The sequence below is a fragment of the Chelon labrosus genome (assembly GCF_963514085.1).
Source record: "Chelon labrosus genome assembly, chromosome: 5".
Taxonomy (NCBI): Eukaryota; Metazoa; Chordata; class Actinopteri; order Mugiliformes; family Mugilidae; genus Chelon; species Chelon labrosus.
The window spans coordinates 15,932,380-15,952,993 of record NC_140341.1 but is presented as its reverse complement, the minus strand read 5'-3'; the positions used below and the strand labels follow the sequence as shown (position 1 = coordinate 15,952,993).

General features: G+C 43.2%; 1 protein-coding gene across 4 annotated transcripts in view; it reads right to left on the bottom strand.

Annotated features, from left to right (window-relative positions):
- Positions 1–315: 315 nt before the first annotated feature.
- mid1 (midline 1) overlaps positions 316–20,614 on the bottom strand; it is a 28,562-nt gene continuing 8,263 nt past the window's right edge. Inside the window, exons 1-11 of one of the 4 annotated variants that reach the window (XM_084545242.1) lie at positions 20,126–20,360; positions 13,816–14,537; positions 12,528–12,587; positions 8,958–9,053; positions 8,174–8,281; positions 5,686–5,834; positions 5,473–5,600; positions 3,451–3,594; positions 2,733–2,894; positions 2,449–2,656; positions 316–1,932 (exon numbers count right to left, since the gene is read on the bottom strand). In XM_084545242.1, coding sequence (XP_084401368.1) covers positions 1,584–1,932; positions 2,449–2,656; positions 2,733–2,894; positions 3,451–3,594; positions 5,473–5,600; positions 5,686–5,834; positions 8,174–8,281; positions 8,958–9,053; positions 12,528–12,587; positions 13,816–14,481 — 2,070 coding nt within the window. In that variant the 5' untranslated portion in view covers positions 14,482–14,537; positions 20,126–20,360 and the 3' untranslated portion in view covers positions 316–1,583. Of the gene's footprint in view, positions 1,933–2,448; positions 2,657–2,732; positions 2,895–3,450; positions 3,595–5,472; positions 5,601–5,685; positions 5,835–8,173; positions 8,282–8,957; positions 9,054–12,527; positions 12,588–13,815; positions 14,538–16,063; positions 16,211–20,125; positions 20,361–20,614 lie in introns of those variants that run through there. The other 3 variants (XM_084545243.1, XM_084545241.1, XM_084545244.1) reach the window with 3 other exon arrangements.

The window sequence follows — 20,614 nt, the reverse complement described above, 5'->3', positions numbered from 1 at the left end:
ACTTAAATATAACAGCCAGAAGCCAACTCAAGTACGTCTGTCTTTGCTTAGTCATGTAGAAGACAGACAACAAATAGTTTGTTCAGATGTGGCTTTCATGCCCTAACATGTTTTCTACTTCTTAATGGCAAGCAGATACTGATTATGTGTACATGTCCTATGAAAAACATCTTATTTCTTACCCATACTTATGTTTATAGCACCACACACCAAAGACAAATTCCTTGTATATGTGACGATACGTGGCAATTAACCCCAATATGTATAAAAAGTGTTAAATGATAATCTTACTATTTAACAGAGGTATCCTGAACTCATGCCACCAACTAAGAATTTGTATATATTATTTTTGTATATATTAATGTCTGGTCATAAAACACAACCAGAAATCTCTGCCATTTACCATTTTTCACTAACACAAATAGCCTGCAGTATCTCTTTTTTGAACACATCTTAAAATCCCCTCCTGGTGGCATTACACGGAGGAGGCAGCAGTTCACATATTACGGCTTTGTCTCCAGGGTGTCTCATGGGAAGGTCACAGAGAGTTCAGATTTTTTTTTTTTTTTATAATTTATTTTTTATTTTTTTCCTTTTTTGCTCTTGTCTTCTTCGCTGAAAGGAGACGCTACAGAATTCAAGCCACGTTACTCTGGTACAAAAAGAGATGTCAGAGCAAATCTCGTCAAAGGTTGCATTTTGGGTCAGCGCGGGTCAGAGTGAGATTTATCATCTCACTGAGGTGCATTTGAAGCTCACAGTGCATCATAAAACAAGAATAAAACAAGTCACGCGGGTCGTCATGTGATTTATTAGGACTTGTCAAAGAAAACTTAAGTGTGAAAACTGTGATGAAGATCCGTTTTAAAACTGCTACAACGAGGAGATGAGATGTCCTGTAATATTACAACATTGACAGACAATAAATACTTGGATTGAATTCAAATGATACTTTCTAAGTGAAGCTGCTCGTATGTATTGTTACCGCAGTTACTTAAGTGCCTTTTCTGTAGAATGCAGTAACAAGTAAACCTTTGTTTCACCATAGAAGTGCTTAAGGAATGCATTTTATAGTGTCAACCGTGTCTTCTCAAAGTGCTACGACGTTAAAAACCTTTCAAAAAAGTTGTCTGAAATGTACTTACAGAGAGAGAGATCACCATATAAACCATCTTTCCCGCATTTGGGTCAAATAAACCTTTTCACTTGCACTTAACATTAACAGGACATGAATGGAAAATATGTGTGTAATATGAAACATGTAAAAAAAAAAATTAAAAAATGAGTTAATTTGAAATTCTGAAGGTATTTGAAAATATGAAAATGTAAGCAAACCCTTAAAACCACCCAGCAGAGTTATAAACATAAATGTGCAAAGCAAAAGAAATACATTTACAAATGCCAGAAAAATAAAGTCTTAAATAAATCCAATTAATTTCCACAGATGCTCCCAAGGCCGTTTCATGTTTTGTGGTTACTTTTCTCTTTGCCGTCTTTAACAGCGTGGTCATCACAGTTACAAAGGTGCAGGCGGTCCGGTCTCCTTTTGGATGCAAAGAGAAAATCAAGCAAAACAGGTTTTGTCAGTTGTTGTAGTCTGTCCCCTCTAAGTGATCGGGGATGGGCAGTCCGCTGAGGATTGTTAAACACCTGTTCCACACGTTGAACACGGGGCACACGGGCTGAGCAAAGGCAATGTCAAACGTGTACAAGTGCTGAGAGCCGACGGCGTCGTAGAAAGACAGAGATCCGGAGTCGTAGTCCAGCAACACCCCGAGGCGCCGCAGGTGGGGCGACGGCTCAATGGGTATCTCCTTGCTGTTGTGACGCGCCGCCCACGAGTTGTTGCAGCGAGACAGTACCCAGGAGGAGGAGTTCTTGCCAACCCACTCGTGTTTTGGCGCCGACTTGTAAGCAATGCCCACTGCGAACCTGCGTGCCAAAAATTTTAAAATAGGATTGGTGATGATGGAATAAATACAGCTAAAAGTCTTCAGACATGTTAGTAGCTCTGTAATGCTGTAAAGAAATCAGTAGTGGAGGACAAGTAAACACACTCAATGTAGAAAAACATCCTCTCTGACTGAGTTTGTGTAGAATAGTAAAAAATAATTCTTTCTATTATGGATTAATCTGCTGTTTATTGTCTCCAGCTGATACTAAAAGTGAGACATATCATCAGAAGTACTTTAAACAGCCATCAAAATTGTCACCATTCTCTTCAGTCTTGCCTCAAATTTGTCATTAAGAACAGTATTGAGCAGAGTAAATGTGAATAGTTATATTCCATTGTGGAAGCATTGCATGATTGTGCCACATTTAATGGAAATGGATCCAATACGTCTTGTGTGTCTGGACTAAAGTGGCGAATCAGCCAACCGTCCAGCACACCTACAGTACAATGTCACACCGCTGACGCCATATCTGAAAATATGTAAATGTCTTTACCACGTGCTTCCTCCTATCAGAGCCTCCCAGTAATGGCGGCCGCTGTCGATGTAGACGTTTCCTGTGACGCCGTAGCTGCTGTGACTGGAGAAGCGGTCCTGACTGTGGCTCTTCTTGGACGACGTCTCGTCCCTCTCCACCGTCAGGTTGTCGTGGGACAACCTCAGCTTCCGGTGCGCAGACTTTGGATCCAGCTTAAATGGCTGACCTTAAAGTAAAGCAGGAAGCGTTTAAGACGATAAACCACACTCATGGAAACTCTTTCTGGACGGAAGATGACTTACTGTTGGTTTTGAGCTTCCCTGGTTCACTGCTGCGGCTTCCAGCTTGGTTTATGGCCTTCACTATGAAAATGTACTTGGTGCCGCACTGGAGCCCGTGCACAGTGTAGTGGTTTTGCTTGATGTTTGGCACTATCATCCAGCTATCAGCTGAATTACACAAACCTGCAACAACAACAACAGCAGAAAGTCAATGACAAGGAACAATTTACCATAAAGGATTAGTCAAAATGAAGGGGCATGTGACTATATGCAATTATTCAGTCTATAGCTGCTAATTTGTGACTCATCGAATATTGCTGCATTACCACTCGACCAAATGTGCTGGAGCACTGAGGCAGATGAGAATAAATTGCTTAATCAAGCATGTTGTGACCGTATTAGGGCGATCAGCTCAAACAGCTTCTCATCTCAGCCCTGAGATAATATCGAGCTTATGATGACTTATTTTTTTCTTATTTTCTCTATCCCTTCTGAGACACTGCAAAACTGACGGCGTGTTTTGGTAACATCTCATTACCCCCAAGAGCCAGGACAAAGCTATCCTCTCTTGCTGCTGCAACACAGTATTAGGTTTGGATATTGTGGCCGTAGCCTCCAAACAATCAGGTCCTTCACAGAAATCCCTTTCAAATCCCTCCATCAGTCCCTCGATCATTGTCATGTCCTCTATCATAAGCCCTAAGCTTTACTCCCACAAGAGAACCACATGTGGACTTACTGACGACATTAGACTGGCTGGTGAAGATGGCGTACTGAAGTTCATATGATACAACAGAGAATTCATCATCTGATGTCCAGTGAACTGTGATCGTGTCATATGAAGCTGTACACAGTTCCTCGCGGATTGCTGGTGGGTCCGGTGCTGCAAAGAGAAGGCGGAAGGAAAAAGGACAGCAATGAAAGTAGAGCCGATTTCACTCTGTACACAATAACATTTAAAAATCGAACAAACAAACCACCAAAAAATATATATATACACTATATTACCAAAAGTATTCGCTCACCTGCCTTTACTCATTCTATGAACTGAAGTGCCATCCCATTCCTAACTCATAGAATTCAATATGATGTCGGTCCACCTTTTGCAGCTATTACAGCTTCAACTCTTCTGGGAAGACTGTCCACAAGGTTGAGGAGAGTGTTTATAGGAATTTTTGACCATTCTTCCAAAAGCGCATTGGTGAGGTCACACACTGATGTTGGTCGAGAAGGCCTGGCTCTCAGTCTCCGCTCTAATTCATCCCAAAGGTGTTCTATCGGGTTCAGGTCAGGACTCTGTGCAGGCCAGTCAAGTTCATCCACACCAGACTCTGTCATCCACGTCTTTATGGACCTTGCTTTGTGCACTGGTGCACAGTCATGTTGAAAGAGGAAGGGGCCCGCTCCAAACTGTTCCCACAAGGTTGGGAGCATGGAATTGTCCAAAATGTTTTGGTATCCTGAAGCATTCAATGTTCCTTTCACTGGAACTAAGGGGCCAAGCCCAGCTCCTGAAAAACAACCCCATACCATAATTCCTCCTCCACCAAATTTCACAGTTGGCACAATGCAATCTGAAATGTACCGTTCTCCTGGCAACCTCCAAACCCAGACTCGTCCATCAGATTGCCAGATGGAAAAGCGTGATTCATCACTCCAGAGAACGCGTCTCCACTGCTCTAGAGGCCAGTGGCGGCGTGCTTTACACCATTGCATCCGACGCCTTGCATTGCACTTGGTGATGTGTGGCTTGGCTGCAGCTGCTCGGCCATGGAAACCCATTCCATGAAGCTCTCTGCGTACTGTACTTGGGCTAATCTGAAGGTCACATGAAGTTTGTAGCTCTGTAGCAATTGACTGTGCAGAAAGTCGGCGACCTCTTTGCACTATGCGCTTCAGCATCCGCTGACCCCTCTCCGTCACTTTACGTGGCCTACCACTTCGTGGCTGAGTTGCTGTTTTTCCCAAACGCTTCCATTTTGTTATAATAGAGCTGACAGTTGACTGTGGAATATTTAGGAGCAAGGAAATTTCACGACTGGATTTGTTGCACAAGTGGCATCCTATGACAGTTCCACGCTGGAATTCACTGAGCTCCTGAGAGCGGCCCATTCTTTCACAAATGTCTTGTTTCACAGTCTGCATGCCTGAGTGCTTGAATTTATACACCTGGGGCCAGGCCAAGTGATTAGAACACCTGATTCTGATCATTTGAATGGGTGAGCGAATACTTTTGGTAATATAGTGTATATACGTGTGTGTGTATGTTGTAGAAGGCAGTGGTGGATAAATAGCACCATCCGTTTGTGTTCTTTATTCTGACAAGTGTAATTAATCTTTGTTGGAGTTCCTCCAGCTACATCCCCCATGCAGAGTTAAATTCTCCCTGCACAACAGGAGCTGAGCATAAACAATCAAACCTGTTTCATTCGGGCAGGAAATAAAACCGCTGCTGCCTAAAATATGTGAGCTTTTGAGTTTCCTGCCACTCGCTAACAAGCATGTGAAATATAAACTCCCTGCCTCTGCTCAAGCCAAAGCCTTTAAGTTGTCTAAATCCATCAGTCGGGGATAAGGTGTGGATCATTTTAAGTACTTTTGTTGGAGAAAGGAACCTGACAAATCACATGAAAATAAAGTCTGAAGATTTATGGAGTGGACAACAACAATCTCATCAAGCACTATACACTAAACAAGCAGTAGATTGTGGTAATTCACAGACAGACTTTATGCCAAACGATAAATTGTCGAACTGACTGACCTGTTAGGTAATCCAAGCTTTCAAGCATTTTCTTCTCCCTTGAGAAGTCCAGCGCAAAAGTATCAAAGTTATCATTCAGGTTAATTTCTGGTAACAGGATTTGTGAGGACGCCGTTGCCATAGACACTCTATGATGAAAAAAAAGGACATGTATTAAGAGATGACTTCATACGCTGCATGTGTAGTTTGACGTGATGTTCACCGTTTCCTTACCTCTCACAGACACTTTTAGCCGTCTGTAGGAAGCGAGTGTGGTCTGTCTCCTTGAGGGTTTGGTCAGCCTGAGTGATGAGGGAGGAGGACCTTTCGATGCACTGCTTGCAGCTGGCTATCTGCTGGGCTAGCTTCCGCATCCTCATGGACTGGGCAGAAAATTGGATACATGGCTAGATGAATAGCTTCGAAAATAACCAACTGATTTATAACCTACAGCCTGCCAGGCGCCAGATTCGGTTTTACCGTACCAATTATAAAATCCTGCTGGAGAAAGATCTGATATACACCTCTGACAATCAGATTTTTCCCATCACTCTCACAAGACGGAGCTGCAACCCGCTCTGTAAGCTACACATTCATTGGAGGTGTACTTATGAAACATCCCTCATTACACTGCCATAGTAACCAGACTCCCCCAACCCCCCTCTGTGTCTCAGTGGCTTAGCGGCACAAAGCAACCTCGCGACCTGACATGAGGCACGGGGTGAGGAAGGAAAGAGCTCTCCTCCAGTGAAGGCCATCACGGGAAGCAGGGCTGATCTTATTCTGACACTGAACATGGCACAGCATGCCAGCACCTCTCTAAGGGCACCGAACAGGGGAAAAGGAAGGGAAACTATTCACGAAGCGTAGCACGTCACATTGAATGAATCGGCACTGCGTCAGAGGTGCTCCAGCGAGGATTACTGATACCGAAAAAAAAGAAACAAACACGCCTGAGTGTCTCAGGAGCAGTTTACGAGTATGTGGAAACCAGAAGCATACCAATGGGTCGTTATGTTATTTTCATTTCAAACCAAACGTCAATGTTTCGTTTAACTATGACATTTCATAATCCCCTATACACCGATTAGGCATAACATTATGACCTGTAATGACCTAATATTGTGTATTTGGGTCAAGTGGGTTGAGGGGAGTGGCCTCTGTGGATCAGGCTTGCTTCAGTGCACCCCACAGACACTTGATCAGTTTGGGATCTAGTGAATTTGGAGGCCAGGTCAACACCTTGTGCTGTTCTCCATGTTTTTTTGTGTGTGTGTCTGTGTCAGGCTGCATCCTGCTGGGGATGGCTGCTGCCATCAAGGAGTGTCATTGCTATGGGGTGGGGGTGCCTGGTCTGGTCTAGGTGGGTGGTACATGTCTTAGTAACATCCATATGAATGCAAGGTCCAAAGGTTTCCCAGCAGAACACTGAATTGTCACAAGATGGTCAATCTTATTTACTTCTCCTGTCAGTGGTTTTAATGTTGTGGCATATATTGTAATCACAATGGTCCACTATTTTAAACTAAAACCTGGTCTTTTCCTAAACCCTACAAATATGTTGTTGTGCCTTAAAGCAGCCAGACCATTTTTGTGTAGCCAAACGTACGTAATATTCAGAGGGCGGGGACAAACGGGTGGTGCAGGTTGGAGGACTTACGTGTGACCAGACGTGGCTTAAATTCATTAATTTCACAATAAGATTTGCTGCATTCAGTAGCTTTAAAAACATGAACATTGGGCAGCCTGACTGAAAGCTAATGAGACGTAAAGCAGGAAATAGGTAGGTATTTGTCTCAGGTAGGCCTATGACGTGTTTTTGCTTTCGTAATAACGTCAAAATGTTTACTGGAGACTTGCTAAAAGTAGAGTGGTACAATTAGTAAACTGTTATCAATGACTTAATGTCACTTACAAAAAATCATCTATCTAGAGTTTGCTAACATTAGCTTATATTAGCCACCAGGCGATGATAGCATTGGCGCATTGTTGTGATGAGGCAATAATTGGAAACATGAGGTCCAGACTGGGAAAATGCTCCCCCAAGTCAGATCAAAAACATTGCGAAATGTTTTTTCTGCACATGTTGTCGAGTTGTTGGCATCATTTGTGCTGAAATATGGCCAACATACGTAACCCTAGCCCATACTTGGAAAATGTTGCACTTTTGTCGCTTGCAAGTTGCATGTCCATCACTCACGAGCACCTAACGCCATACTTTTGAGGAACTACAGATGTTGAAATTAATCATAGCTGCCTTGATCTGTTTCCTTCCCACACCAATACTCAAGACATTAATCAACATTTTGTTTATACACTTTCCCCACATTCCGACTTAAAAGCACATGAACGCCACAAAGTCGGGGACTTCCCAACTCCGGAAACGAGAAATGCATGTGAATGCGCCATAGGACTGTTGCACCAAAACCCCTGAGTCTAAGGGAAGGCGCATTTTATTTTATGAATTCAGCTTCCCATTTGTAAGAAGACAAATGGTGCCTTTCAAACATTACATGCTCTTTGAGAAAAAAAAAAACATGTTCGAAGATATATATTTTACTCGACAACAGTGATTTGTTATTGCTCCGTTCGCATTGGGACAGAGCGGCCGGGTGCGCGTATGAGGACGCAAGGGGCAAGGTTATCATCACGGGCAAGGTGACAAACAAACAAACAAACAAACAAACAAAATTATCAAGATACAAAAGGCGATAAGCAATACCTTTCCCTCCTTTATCTTGGTAGCTATGATTTGTCTTCGCTGCTGTATGATATTAATCAGCAGGTCACACTCTTCCAGCAGCTTGTTTTCTTGCCGCGATGCGTTTACCTAGAAGGAACAGAAGCACAGATAAGAAACGGTAAAGTAGTGGGTGTTTTTTCTTTTATTATTATTATTAATTTGCTTTGACAAAATGTTGCTCTGCCCTGGCACCCGTGTGAAATTTGAAGTCATTACTGCACGCATTACAAACTGCACAATTAATGCAAACCCAGTGCGACAGAAAACTAGATTAGAGCATAATTCTGTCTTCTCATGCGGGACTGAGAGGCAATCAGCTGACCTTGTTCACAGTTTCTCCTTTTATCCCTCACACATTTGCGACCACAAGCCATGCATTTAAGAGGGCACATTTACCAAAACAAGACATTTAAAATCAGTATGGAGCAACTGTAATTAGACGCCTGGTGATGAGAAATAGTTGATATGATACGATACACCATAATCACTGTAAGTGGATCGGCTACTAGAGGCTATTTCATATAAATGTTTACCTTGTATGTAAATGATTGAATGAATGAACCTGCTCTGAAAGGAAGCCATTAGCCAGCAGAAACTATTGATGTATAGACTAATGAGCACTCAATCTTGTTGACGTGATAAAACGCAGCCTTCAGATACAGTCATTCATCACGGTGTTAATAATTTAATGAGTTGTTGCCCATGAAATGCCACGGAGGCCGGCGGAGCCCCCACCTGAAGGGGAACAGATAAACAACCTCACCTCCACATGTTGGCAGGTTTGGATAAGTTTGCCCATCAGAGTTTCCAACTCACTGGTCCTCTTGATTAGACTGCTGAGGTTAGAATCCAAGGCTTGCTGCAAAACAAGATTGAAAGGGAATATTTTATTACACACGGTCACCCCCATCAAACTGTAAGCAGCTGAATAAATCTTGGAGGAGAGTTTGGGTGAATGGGAACATGGGGAGCGCGTCGGGGGCCCGAGCGTAATGAGCACAGGGGAGGACGTGCGAGGCTGCCGGTGGATTTGACTGGCCGCGCTGGGGGTCTGATGAGTCTTCCCCCGTGTGCCGCGGATCCCATCGTACGTCCTGCTAAGGCCACGGAGCTTAGCGGAGCATCTGCCAGTGATTTGGACAACTAAACCCTGGCTGTGTTAATCACTGACTCAGATCAAAGGCTTATGTTTCAAACTTAATCTCCTACTGTAATTGGGGAGCGCGATAATTGTGCCAGTACAAAATGTCTTTTCAGTGTTTTTATCTTCTTAAATATAAAAGATTGTTTTAGTGACGATCTGAATTAAAATAAAACCAAAAGCAGATAACTGACAGGCAGTTTACGAAGTATTAAACTAGAAGGCCGTATTTTCAACTGGATCAGATAAAACAAAGCTTGTTTTAGTCTATTACTGAATGCCTTTAATAAAACATGTGAATGAATCTTTAATTTCCATGGTTAGAGTTACAGAGCCTCTCTTTGAGATGCACAATGCTTGAAAATATAACGTTTCAGAAAGCATAAATACTATAAGAATTACAAAAATGCCAAAAGGTAATTGGAGATTTTCCTTTTTCGAAAAAGAAAAAAGCCATAGATCAGAGAAAACAGGTGAGAGAAGCCTGCAAAGACCTTGAATGGGGAATCAAACAGTGGGGAGAACTTTCTCATGTTAGATGTTTCACATTGTGATTTTATAAGGGTCGTGCGTCACTGTGCACTAAAATAGCAAAGGCTTTATTTTACTGCTCTCATAAATATGATTTATTCATATGGAAAGGAAAGCGATGAAAGCCATTTCGGATACTGTGCTGCAGGTACAGGTGAGGGCAGTTCAATAATTCAAAACTGGCTCCTGAAACAAAACATATTAAAGAAACCGATGCAGAAAAAATGCACGGGCTTTAACGAGCGTTTGATCATAACACGTGTAACGCCAACAAGTTCATGTCTGCTCACGCTTCGGTTTGCACCTAAAATACAGCTTCTCCTGCAGCGTTAATATTCCTCGCATGTTTAGACAGCTCTCTCTAATGGAGGTCTCTTTCCTAAAATCATTGAAACCTGATGAGAGGAAAGAATAGGGGCTTCCTTTTGTATGTGAATGCTTCTGGTCCCACACCTTTGCTTTGGCCAGTCTCTCTTCCTTCCTCTCAGAGCCCCGACAGGTCACTGTCAGGACTTGGACTTTTATCCTGTGTCAACATTCGAAATTTTATCCCCTGGCTGCCGCTCCATCCTGTGTCCTGTTACACGTCTAAGATTTTTGCTTTGTTGGAAGGCAGTAATAGCTCCAAACTGAATCGGAATCACGCATCAAAGTGTTATACTAGCGGTATCTAGCAGACACATATACCGTCCACCTATGCATTTTACTCAGAACTGCAATTGTGCTGCATTAATTGTCCAATTATTTAGATTTTCAAGCACATGCTGTATAGATATTCACAAGTTGTACATGGTTTACGTTCGGTTTGCATCTGTAAAGACAAATCACTTAGATGTTTATTGCATGTTATCTGGTGTTCTACAGTACAGCCCTTTTTAACACCAGGAACTTTGATGTTTCACATTAATGCATTAATGCCGCTTACACCAATGTTTTCCCAGCTTTGACTATAAAAATGTCAGCTTTAAAGAAGGCCTTTTAACAGACTCGTCAGTCACGGTCGAAGCGAAAGCAGATTCCAAACCCGTTTCAGATTTAAAAGCTTAAATAAGAATGAGAGATTGCAGCTAAATAACCAGCATAGAGTGTGTTTCATACTGTATGTCCTTCAGAACATTCCTACAACGTGGACAACACAATGTTCTATTAAACGTATAAGGCAACTACTGCATATATTCTCTTTTATTTCCACACTTCTGAAGACGTGAATGCCGTAACACACAAGCGGCCTTCTGCTAAAAAGGGTTTGGCAACAAAGGATGTTGTGTATGATGTGCACAAGGTCTATTGACCTTTGAATGAAATTGTAAGAGAAAATTGAGTGTTTTCAGTTAAAAAAAAAAAATCGTTATTGGAAATGTTAACTGACAGGCTGACCCTGCAGGATAAAGGCACAGGTCAGAGAGTCTTTGTTGCCTTTCAAACACAACGTATTGTGCTGCTGTCCCGCACAATATATCAGCGCAATCTTTTTAAACAAGCTTATAAAAGCTTCAAATGGTGTGTTGCGCCATTATTTTCACGGCTACATCTCTACTTTCTTTAGAGCATCACTGATATTAAATATGTCAGCTCGGTGGATGAATGTTTTGCATTGTTGAATCTTTTCAGAACGGGCTCTGGGTCTTAATTGCATTCTTCCGACCTTGTAGCTGCGCCTGCACATGTTCTCCACATGTGTTTATGTGTTTAAGTTTTTATGACACAAAATCAGTTCAAACTTCAAACTGAACGCGAGTGTGACAGTTTTGAATGTTTGCAGTGACTGACTTACTTCAGTCAGTCGGGTGATGATAAATATGAATGTACGGACATTAAAGTATGTATCACGGATTGATGAGTGCAGATATGCAAGCCAGAAACATATCCCGTATTCATATATATATGCCCAAATCGGGATAAAGAAGTCGCACTGCATCACACACACACACACACCCGCGTGCCTTTACAGTGTCACACAATCCCTTTGTGTGAGACTTTCTGAGAAATGCGAACGCTGTAAACATGCGCTTGAAAAAAGCCAACAACTATCAACAAGCTCAGCTGCAGGCCACCTGGGTCCTGTCCCGCATGCCATGAGGAAAAAAACATAAAAAATCGTCTCTCTCTAAGATGGGAATTGCCGTTTCCTCTTTCACTTCTAACAATGCAACTGACTGCACGTACTCTAACGCGAGGTCAGCGAGGTACAAAACTAAATAAATACATGGATTAGGGGAATAGAGGGCACTTTGAGAGCTCACGAAGCAGCTGAACGCTGAGCATGAGCACTTGGTTCATATTGTTCGTCACCGGATCATAACTGGGAGCGGCCTAATGTGATGAAGATGACTCAGTCTGCCTTAATTCCCTCAAGGTTCTAATGCGATAATTAATCTCGAGGATGTTGTCCTTGTTGAAAGAGAAGCAACAATTTCAGAGCGCACATTAACTACTATGTGAAATATTGAAAACACAACAGATTCACAACGCTGGCACATCATTAACAACCGCCAAGGCCACATGCATGTCTCGTTACTTGAGTTGCAGCTAATGTATTTTAATTTAATTTCACTAATTTCGCATCGGGGAAAAGAGGGATGTTCGGGTTCAGGCGGATCCATACAGTAAATCTGTATGTGTAATTAAAAAAAAACAAAAAAACAAAATGATGCTGATCACCTGGTCTGCCTCCTGATGTGAATGATCACGCCCCACACAGAGAAAGCGGCCAGGAGATTTCTGCACAATGACAGCATGATCAAACAAAAGGAGAGAGGTTAAGACTGGTCGTCTGACCTACCTTCCCTAAAAAAAAAAAAAGAAAAAAAAAGAAAAATGCTGCAAAAAGATTGTTTGCATCCCAATTCCACCGTGACCAAGCATTGTGAAAGGAAAGGAGTGGACACAAAAGTCGGTTTGTGCGTTGCTTGTGTTACTTAAAACCATTCTTTTGTGAGTCATGCATGAAAACTGTGAGTGTTTTGGGGGAAAAAGTAGGACGCTTGCTTTTTTTTTTCCTTTTTTTTCATGCAGTTTAAGGCCATGCAGTTCTTTGGACAAACTGTAGGAGAAGGTTTTTTAAGTGAAGTGAAGGGATTTAGTCAGCTGAGTTTAAGATTTAAGCCAAATTAAAACAGTCGATGTTTGAGGTTCTGAAAGTCTAAATCTCCACGGCACAATATAATATGAACCTATGATGTTCCCGAAGCCGCGATTCACACCTCCTCGCCTCAAGATGCTGACCTGCCGAGTCAAAACTTTCTTATCATAGCCGATTCGAGTTTACAGTGAAAAGGGAGCCGAGCCACCTTTTTATATGCTCCAGCTAACACCATCTTCTCATGTCTTATTGATGTCAGCCCATCAGCTGAAAGTGAGCACTTCCACTTAACCTAAAACTGTGAAAGCCGTCTCTGGCCCCTGTGCCATTGCATTTAAGATGGGCAAAGTGAGAGACAGCTTCCCGCCTTCACACTGACACGTTATTGTAAAATCTAATAGAGTAAGAAGGAAGTGATTTCGTGGAGCTATTTATTTCGCACTGGTGATCATAGGAAGTGCCACTGTAGATTTGTGGAAAGATAGCACTCGCTTCACAACTGATTAACAGCGAAGAATGCAGATCTCTGTTGCCGTGACATTACGCCGAATTAACGTACTTGTACTTGAAAGGAGAATCACATATTCTTTCAATTAGCGGGCTGTTCATAGAGTAGCTGCTTATTGAGCATCTGTTTGACATAAATGACATAAAAAAGTAATTAAGATGTTTTACGATTTGCAGATGAGCTGGGATTTAACACAGCTAATAAATAAGCCGTGCGAAAGCTCATCTATGATATTCTAAAATCCACTTGCACGTGCACCTTTAATACTGAAATATGACTTAATTCAGTGGGGCTAACATTAGTGGGAGGGTTTCCTTATAAATCCTCAAGCATTCCTCAAACTTCAAATCTTTCCTTACCTTGAGTTTGTCAAATCGATCACTGAGGGCTGCTACTTGGTGATCTCGGTGTCGGCCAACCAGCTTACACAATGCACAGATCAACTGTTCGTCCGTCACACAGTACATGTTGATCTTCTCATCCTCGTGCTCCAGACACATGAGCCCTCGCAGATGGGAGTCCATCAAGGGCTCGATCAGACGGTGGCCCGTGAAGGGCTTCTTGTTGGGATGCGTGGCCTTGAGACACTCCTCGCAGTACGACACCTCGCATGTGACGCAGGTCTTCACCGCATCCTGCGGAGGGTCCTGCTCGCAGAACTGACACTGCACCCTGTCACTGGGAGATGTCATGGCTTTGCTGTTGGGGGCGGCTCGCTCGCGCCGGGTCTCGTTAGGAGAGTTCGGTCCGCTCAGTGAAGCTTTCTGGTAGCGGTCAATGATGTTCTGCAGGGTCACGTTGCGTTTGAGTCCCTCTAGGCCTCTCTGGCTGAGGGTGATGACATAGCGACAGGTCGGGCACTGAAAGGCGCTGATGGACTGAATTGGCTCGCTGGGGGTGCAGTGGGAGACCAGTATTCTGTGGGCGCAGTTGAAACAAAGGCTGTGTGCGCAAGGCAAGAGCAGTGGGTCCTCAAAAAGCTCCAGACAGATTGGACAGGTCAGCTCAGACTCCAGTGTTTCCATCTTCAGGCAAAACAAAGAAGGATTGTCAGCGAAATCCAGGGAAGCCGATCAGCTATCTGTAAAGATGACAGAGAAACAGCTCAGAAAGTCTGACAGCGAGGAAAGAAGTTAAACAGCGGGAGGCAGCAAGCACTCCTTGCAAAAGTATTTGAAGAGATCACCTTTGGCGTTTAGGAATTTGTAACAAGAAATTTCACTTTATTCTGGGACCAAAGAATAAACTGGTTCATCAGGAAAATAATCAGATAACGAATCATAAAGGAACCGTAGCAGAGATGAAGTGCTCATGTCCACATTTAGACGTGACGCATACTTTATAAAGTAAATAAAACCGATAAAAGCAAAGCTGAGTTTCATTTGATTCCCGCTGCATGCTGAATATGAAAACATGGACACAAACGCTGCGTGAAAATTTGTGAGGGATTATGTAAATGAAGCTAACTGCAGACAAGCTAGCAGGGGGATACATGTGTTTTCTTACACCAAACTTACATGCGGACCATTTGGCTGAACTTACGACTTAAAGAATGCAGCACCAGCTTATTTTAATTTGGCAAAGGAATTGTCTAGCCTGTCTGCATGTGTTCTTCTCTACGCCGTAGTCCGCGGGCCAGCAGGCCAGTGAGGACTGACAACTCAGCCAAGCAGAAGTCTATTGGCCTGCTTGCGGATGGCTGGGGCTCCACACCATCACAGACACTAAGCCTTTGTTCCAGACACCCCAGCTGCGAGCGGACACACTGTGCTCACAGCGTCCCTCTATGTGAACTCCCTACCTCCACTCATTATGTGTGAAGAAGGCAAAAGCTCATTATGAGGACAGTAGCCACAAGTATCCTTTTGAAGCTGCGAGGACAGAGCAATTACCTCTGAGCCACAGACCTGGGTTTGTTCTTTCCATTCTACTCAAATCTTCACAGACACTGTGTGTTGTCCCGCCGAACTGTACAAGACAAGAAGCAATTGTTGCACTTGTCTCTTCTGACTGCGAATCGTCTGTGGGCCTTTGTTCCTTTTGCTATTGCTCGAAACGGAGGATTAAAGACGACCTCTGCGCTATCCAGCCCTAAAAATAAAACATCAAGCCTTGTGGAACGATTTTGTTTTAAAGTCATTCTGTTCAAAAATGTCAGACAGCTTAAACTGTTCTAAGTTGTGTTTGCACTTAATAATGCCGAACTCATCCGTGCATACTTAAGTGTCCTAAAACTAAATGAATCTCCAAAGAGTAAAGAAACTGTGGCACCCTGTTAATCCATTTGTCTGAGACACAAAACAGCATCACATCATTTTCAATAAAGCTACAAGCTGCGACATACTGCCTTTTTCAGGGCTCATCAGACAGGTCAAGTTGGTGATGACCTACATACTACACAAAACGAATAAAGAGCTCCGTATAATAAACACAAGCCTAAGATGCTAATCCTCTGATGTCATGGCCTGTGGTATAAAATATCCTGAAGTTACAAAAAGCTTGTAAAACAAGACCGTGGCAAAGAGCTCCTGCAAACTGCGTTACAGCCTCGAGTACATTACGCACTCATGAAACCTCTCCCATTCATACACAGTTTACTTTACCCACCGATGGATTTCGCCCCACTTTGCGCTGCCGAGACATTTTTGCCGGAGGGAAACTTCTGACCTGAATCATGGAAATATGTTTATAACAACAAATGCACCGGTCATAAATTCCAGCATGCTGCAGAGATACGCATCCAGAAGTCTTCACGGCCCCAGGAATCCTGCAGCAGAGCTGTCATTAGGCAGGGGATTGAGCAAGAGGTAGCAAGCACAACAGGAAAAGTTGCCCGACAATTCCAGGAAAGCCAGCTCCACCTACAGCTGGAGCTCTGGCCAGTACTGGAAGAAGAGAGAGAGAGAGAGAGGGGGAGAGAGCAGGAGAGAGAGAGAGAGAGAGAGAAAGAGAGAGAGAGGGGGGAATAGAGAGAGAGAGCAGACAACAGTAAGAGAGGGAGTCTGCGTGGACGAGAGAGAGACTAAATCGGCAAATAGGCAGAGGCACAGGATCATGCCTCACAGGCAGGTCAGTGTCCTCTCAGCCCTGCCCATTCAGAAATTCAAAGCATTAGGATCAGTTTCAGCTTTCCTTGTGTGACTGTCCCTCTGCTTCAAGTGGCACAATGGATTGGAACTTTTCTTGGCAACGCCACCAGGGATTCAAAGAGAAAGGCTGAAGACACAAACACACATGAGAAGGAGCCTGGGAGGCAGCAGGGCTCATCTGTAATGTGGGGCAGAGGTCTGTGACTCCCCCTGCGTCCGACAAACAAGGTGATGTGGAATCAATGAATTACGTAACGGTCTCGGGGGCTTATAAGAACAATTGGGCTCGGCTTTAAACTAACTGTAACGCTCCTCTGCTGAAATCCCTCAGCACAAATTGAAGGACGCTAAGCATCTGTAGAAAGACTAAAAATAAAGACAGATACTACATCAACATCGTCCGCTACATCAGAGTCTGTCCCAGCTGGCCCTCATGGGGGAATCACCGACGTACCATCTGCCTAGCATGTGCCTCTATTTCCAGACACACCCCTGCTGCGCTCCGTTTGAATTCTCCTGTCATTCAAAGGAGTCCCCAGAGTGACTATCCTCACCGAGAGTCACAGTAAATATTAAATATGTGCTAAAGTTCAGACAAAGCCGTGGATACAAGTTGCATTGCTTCAGATGTACACGAGGGAATATGACGGGCATTCCCCGGCTTCCTTCTGTACGGTCTCCAAATGGGAAGGAATTCAGTAACGAGAGATCGGAGTCTGAGAACTGATCAGTCTGAATAAACGCGTTTTAGGGAAACCAGTAGAAATGATTCTCCTCGGATTTAAACACAAATTATTCGCGTTGTTTCTTAAAAGGTTCTGACTTGCAATGTGGGTTTGTGCTGCTGAGTGCAGATGAGGAAGAGGAAGAGAAGAGCTGTCCTCACTGGGTGATAAATAGTGCCTGTCTATGCAATTCAAGATGTTACATTAAGGGAGTTGGAATTCTGTGCACATAAAGTTTGATTACCTTTCAGGACAGACAGCCACAGAGACAGTAGCCAAATCAATTAGACCAAACATCAATAATGATATAATGATGCTATGAGATGTAACCAGACCTGTATGCAGAACTTGTTATGATCAAAAATGATTAAATGCAACGACCGCAACAATCTGGTAAGCTAACAACTGTAACGCAGCATTTAAGACAAGAGTCACACAAGATGTATCATGGTGATTCTCAAACAACATATAGTATCATGTCATAAAATCAATATTACACCAATGCAACAGCCGTCTTTGTCTGAAAATTGCCTCCGTTTAGAGCACGGCTTTCATTTGCATTTGATCGCAGGTTGCTGTTGCACAGCAGATATAACAACTTAAAGAAACTTAAACTTAAAGATGCTTAAGGCTGAGTATTAGCAGATAGACAGGTGTGTGACAAATGCACTTAACTGTGTGGCTCTGTCACATGATGAACTTGAGTACTAGCTTAACATCTGTAGTTTTACTTTAATAGGAAGTAATGGCTCGTTTAGAAATGGAACAATTACAATGTCTCACAAATGAAGACAATTTCCTGCTCAAGCACTTTCTAATCCTTTAGGTTATGGTCTTTTATCAGCCTTAATGATAGCTCTGAACCACGTATTCAGAGACTGGAAGAGTGTGATTGCTCTTTGTCTTCTTTCCCGGGGCAGACACCTAACATATTTATCTGTAATCCTGTCTTCACAGCGTAGCTGTGACCAATGTGTGGCCTGTTGCTGCTCCCTAAAGCAGCCAGCTCAGCAGCAGCCCACTAAGACCTAATGTGATTTACAGCTGTAACTGCACAAGCCAGCTGATTAGACTGACAAATCTACCTGATCTGCAGCTGCACACATTACTGAGATTAGCTTAATGGAGCCTGGCCCTGACCAGCAACCACTGATACTGTTATTTAAATCATCGTAGCAGACAAGTCAATTACAAACCTAAACGTTTAGGCTACTGAATTTAAAGTGCATCTGTCAAACAAACTGCATGGAGAAGAATAACAGCGCCATAAGTTTTTGCTGTTGTAATGGAAGCTTTGGCTTTAGCCTCTTTCCAGGGCGAAGAGGTGGTTGTATAATGAGATTCAGCTCTGAAAACCTGTAATGTAGCCACATAATGGTAGTAATGAGTTTCTTACAGACTTCGAAATGGAAGCAGAGGTCGACAAGAGGTCAGTTTAACAAGTTCATTTGCTCCTGTTTTCCATCTCTCTGCACGCTTACTGTCTGTGCTGCACAGGTCATGCTGGTCAGCATGAGAAGTTGCACCAAACTCTCATTTCCTCTCTGCGGCTTGGCAGGTGGCATCAGAGGGAAAACACCGTGTCCTCTCCACAACCACAGGAACTTCACTGAATGTGACTTTCCAAGCATGCGGCCGTAGCCTGTTACTCCTGAGGTCCTGACTGGAAAAAAATAAAATAAAAAATAGCCTCTCACTGAGCTCAAAATGATCAAAGTATGAAGGATATGTCAATGTTCAAACCTTTTATCGGCCGTGCTCCATGTGGGAATAAGAATTTGCAAACGTCATTCAACAAGAATGAGGCTTTACTGTGGAAAACACTCGAAGAGCGACATCGTGTGGCCGACTAGTGAAGTACACCCATCTGTCTTTAACTCAGATGACATCCCAAAATCACATGATGACATTTTGCAATCTACAAAATAACTCCAATTCAAACTATTGTGCAAATTTAATTCAGCTTATCATTTTTTCTTTTGCTCTCTTCGCAGCCCGGCCCCCGATAAACCCAACCTAATCTCCACTTCACTTTTAATTACATGCTATAAATACCTCCACATGTGTTGCCATGGTGACAGTTTTACATCTATTTGTCACAGCAGTGATCAGAGGCAGTGCTCGGGTGGGAAGATGTCAAACATTACTCCTCTCAAGAACAAGATAAGTTACTAATTAATGGAGGGCAACCGCAGACCCAAGTGCAATGTCCCAGTTTTACTCTTCATTAGCTCCAGTATGCTTACACATATTGTCACAGGCTGCAGCTGCACTGCCAGGACATATATGGATGTTACAGGGGAGAAATCTTATCACAGGAATAAATGGCATTTTGTAGGTCACGGGGCCGACAGATTGCGGATGAAAGGGTGCTTTTATCTCCCTCAGTGCTGCAGTGGATCTTTAAGTTGAAGTAAAAGCAGAGACACACTTTTATTAAGACCAAGAAAAGATGGCAGAAAAGGTAAAGAGCGGCCTGTACTGCAACCGTACCTTCAGAAATAATGTTTCAAGGTGTGCTACAGTGATTTCTCCAACGAACTATTGCAAAACCAGAATTTTAGACAGTTTGGAAACGCTACAGAGCACACACCTAATAGATGTTTCGACACCGGAAATCTGCTTAGTCTACTCCCACTCTCTTTAACGCTTTTTAATTATGAAATCCCCCTCGTTCCTCTCACTTAGTCATCCCAGCCTTTAAGTATTATCCACAGGAATCTGATAGCACGACAACTTCAGCTCTTGAACGGATCTGCGCCCTGGAGGCTTGGAAACATATGATGACTAACTGTTTTGGAAGAAAAGCGGTAACACACAGTTCAGACCGAGTTAAGAATGACCCGGTGACTTACCTGCCACATGTTTACAGCCATAAAAAAAAAAAGGGAGAAGGAGCAGGAGAAGGAAAGTGCCACCTTTAAAGCTCAGTCACAGCTGATATACAGGCTCTGCAACTCTGATCCACTGCAGCGCTCTGAACTTTAAGCAAAGTGACTCGTCTCTTTTGCTCTCTGCGAGCTTCTGACCCTCTAACCCTCTTCCTCTAAGTCTACTGAAAAGCAGCAGGAGGATCTAAACTTGCCACCCTTTTTCTTCTCCTCTCAACTGAGAGCTGTACCTATCCCATCTAGATGTAGTGGGCTGCAAATTGTTGCATTAGCCAATCGTATGAAAGGGGCAGGACTTCTGCTGGTTTGGTCTATCACTCGGGGCTATCGGAGCATGGCGTGTTGCCATAACTCTTGACAGAGCTTTGTTGTCCTCCTCAAATAAACATCTTCCGAATAGCTGTGCGCCACAAAAACAACATTGCAGCGCATTGATAATATGTCTGATTTTTT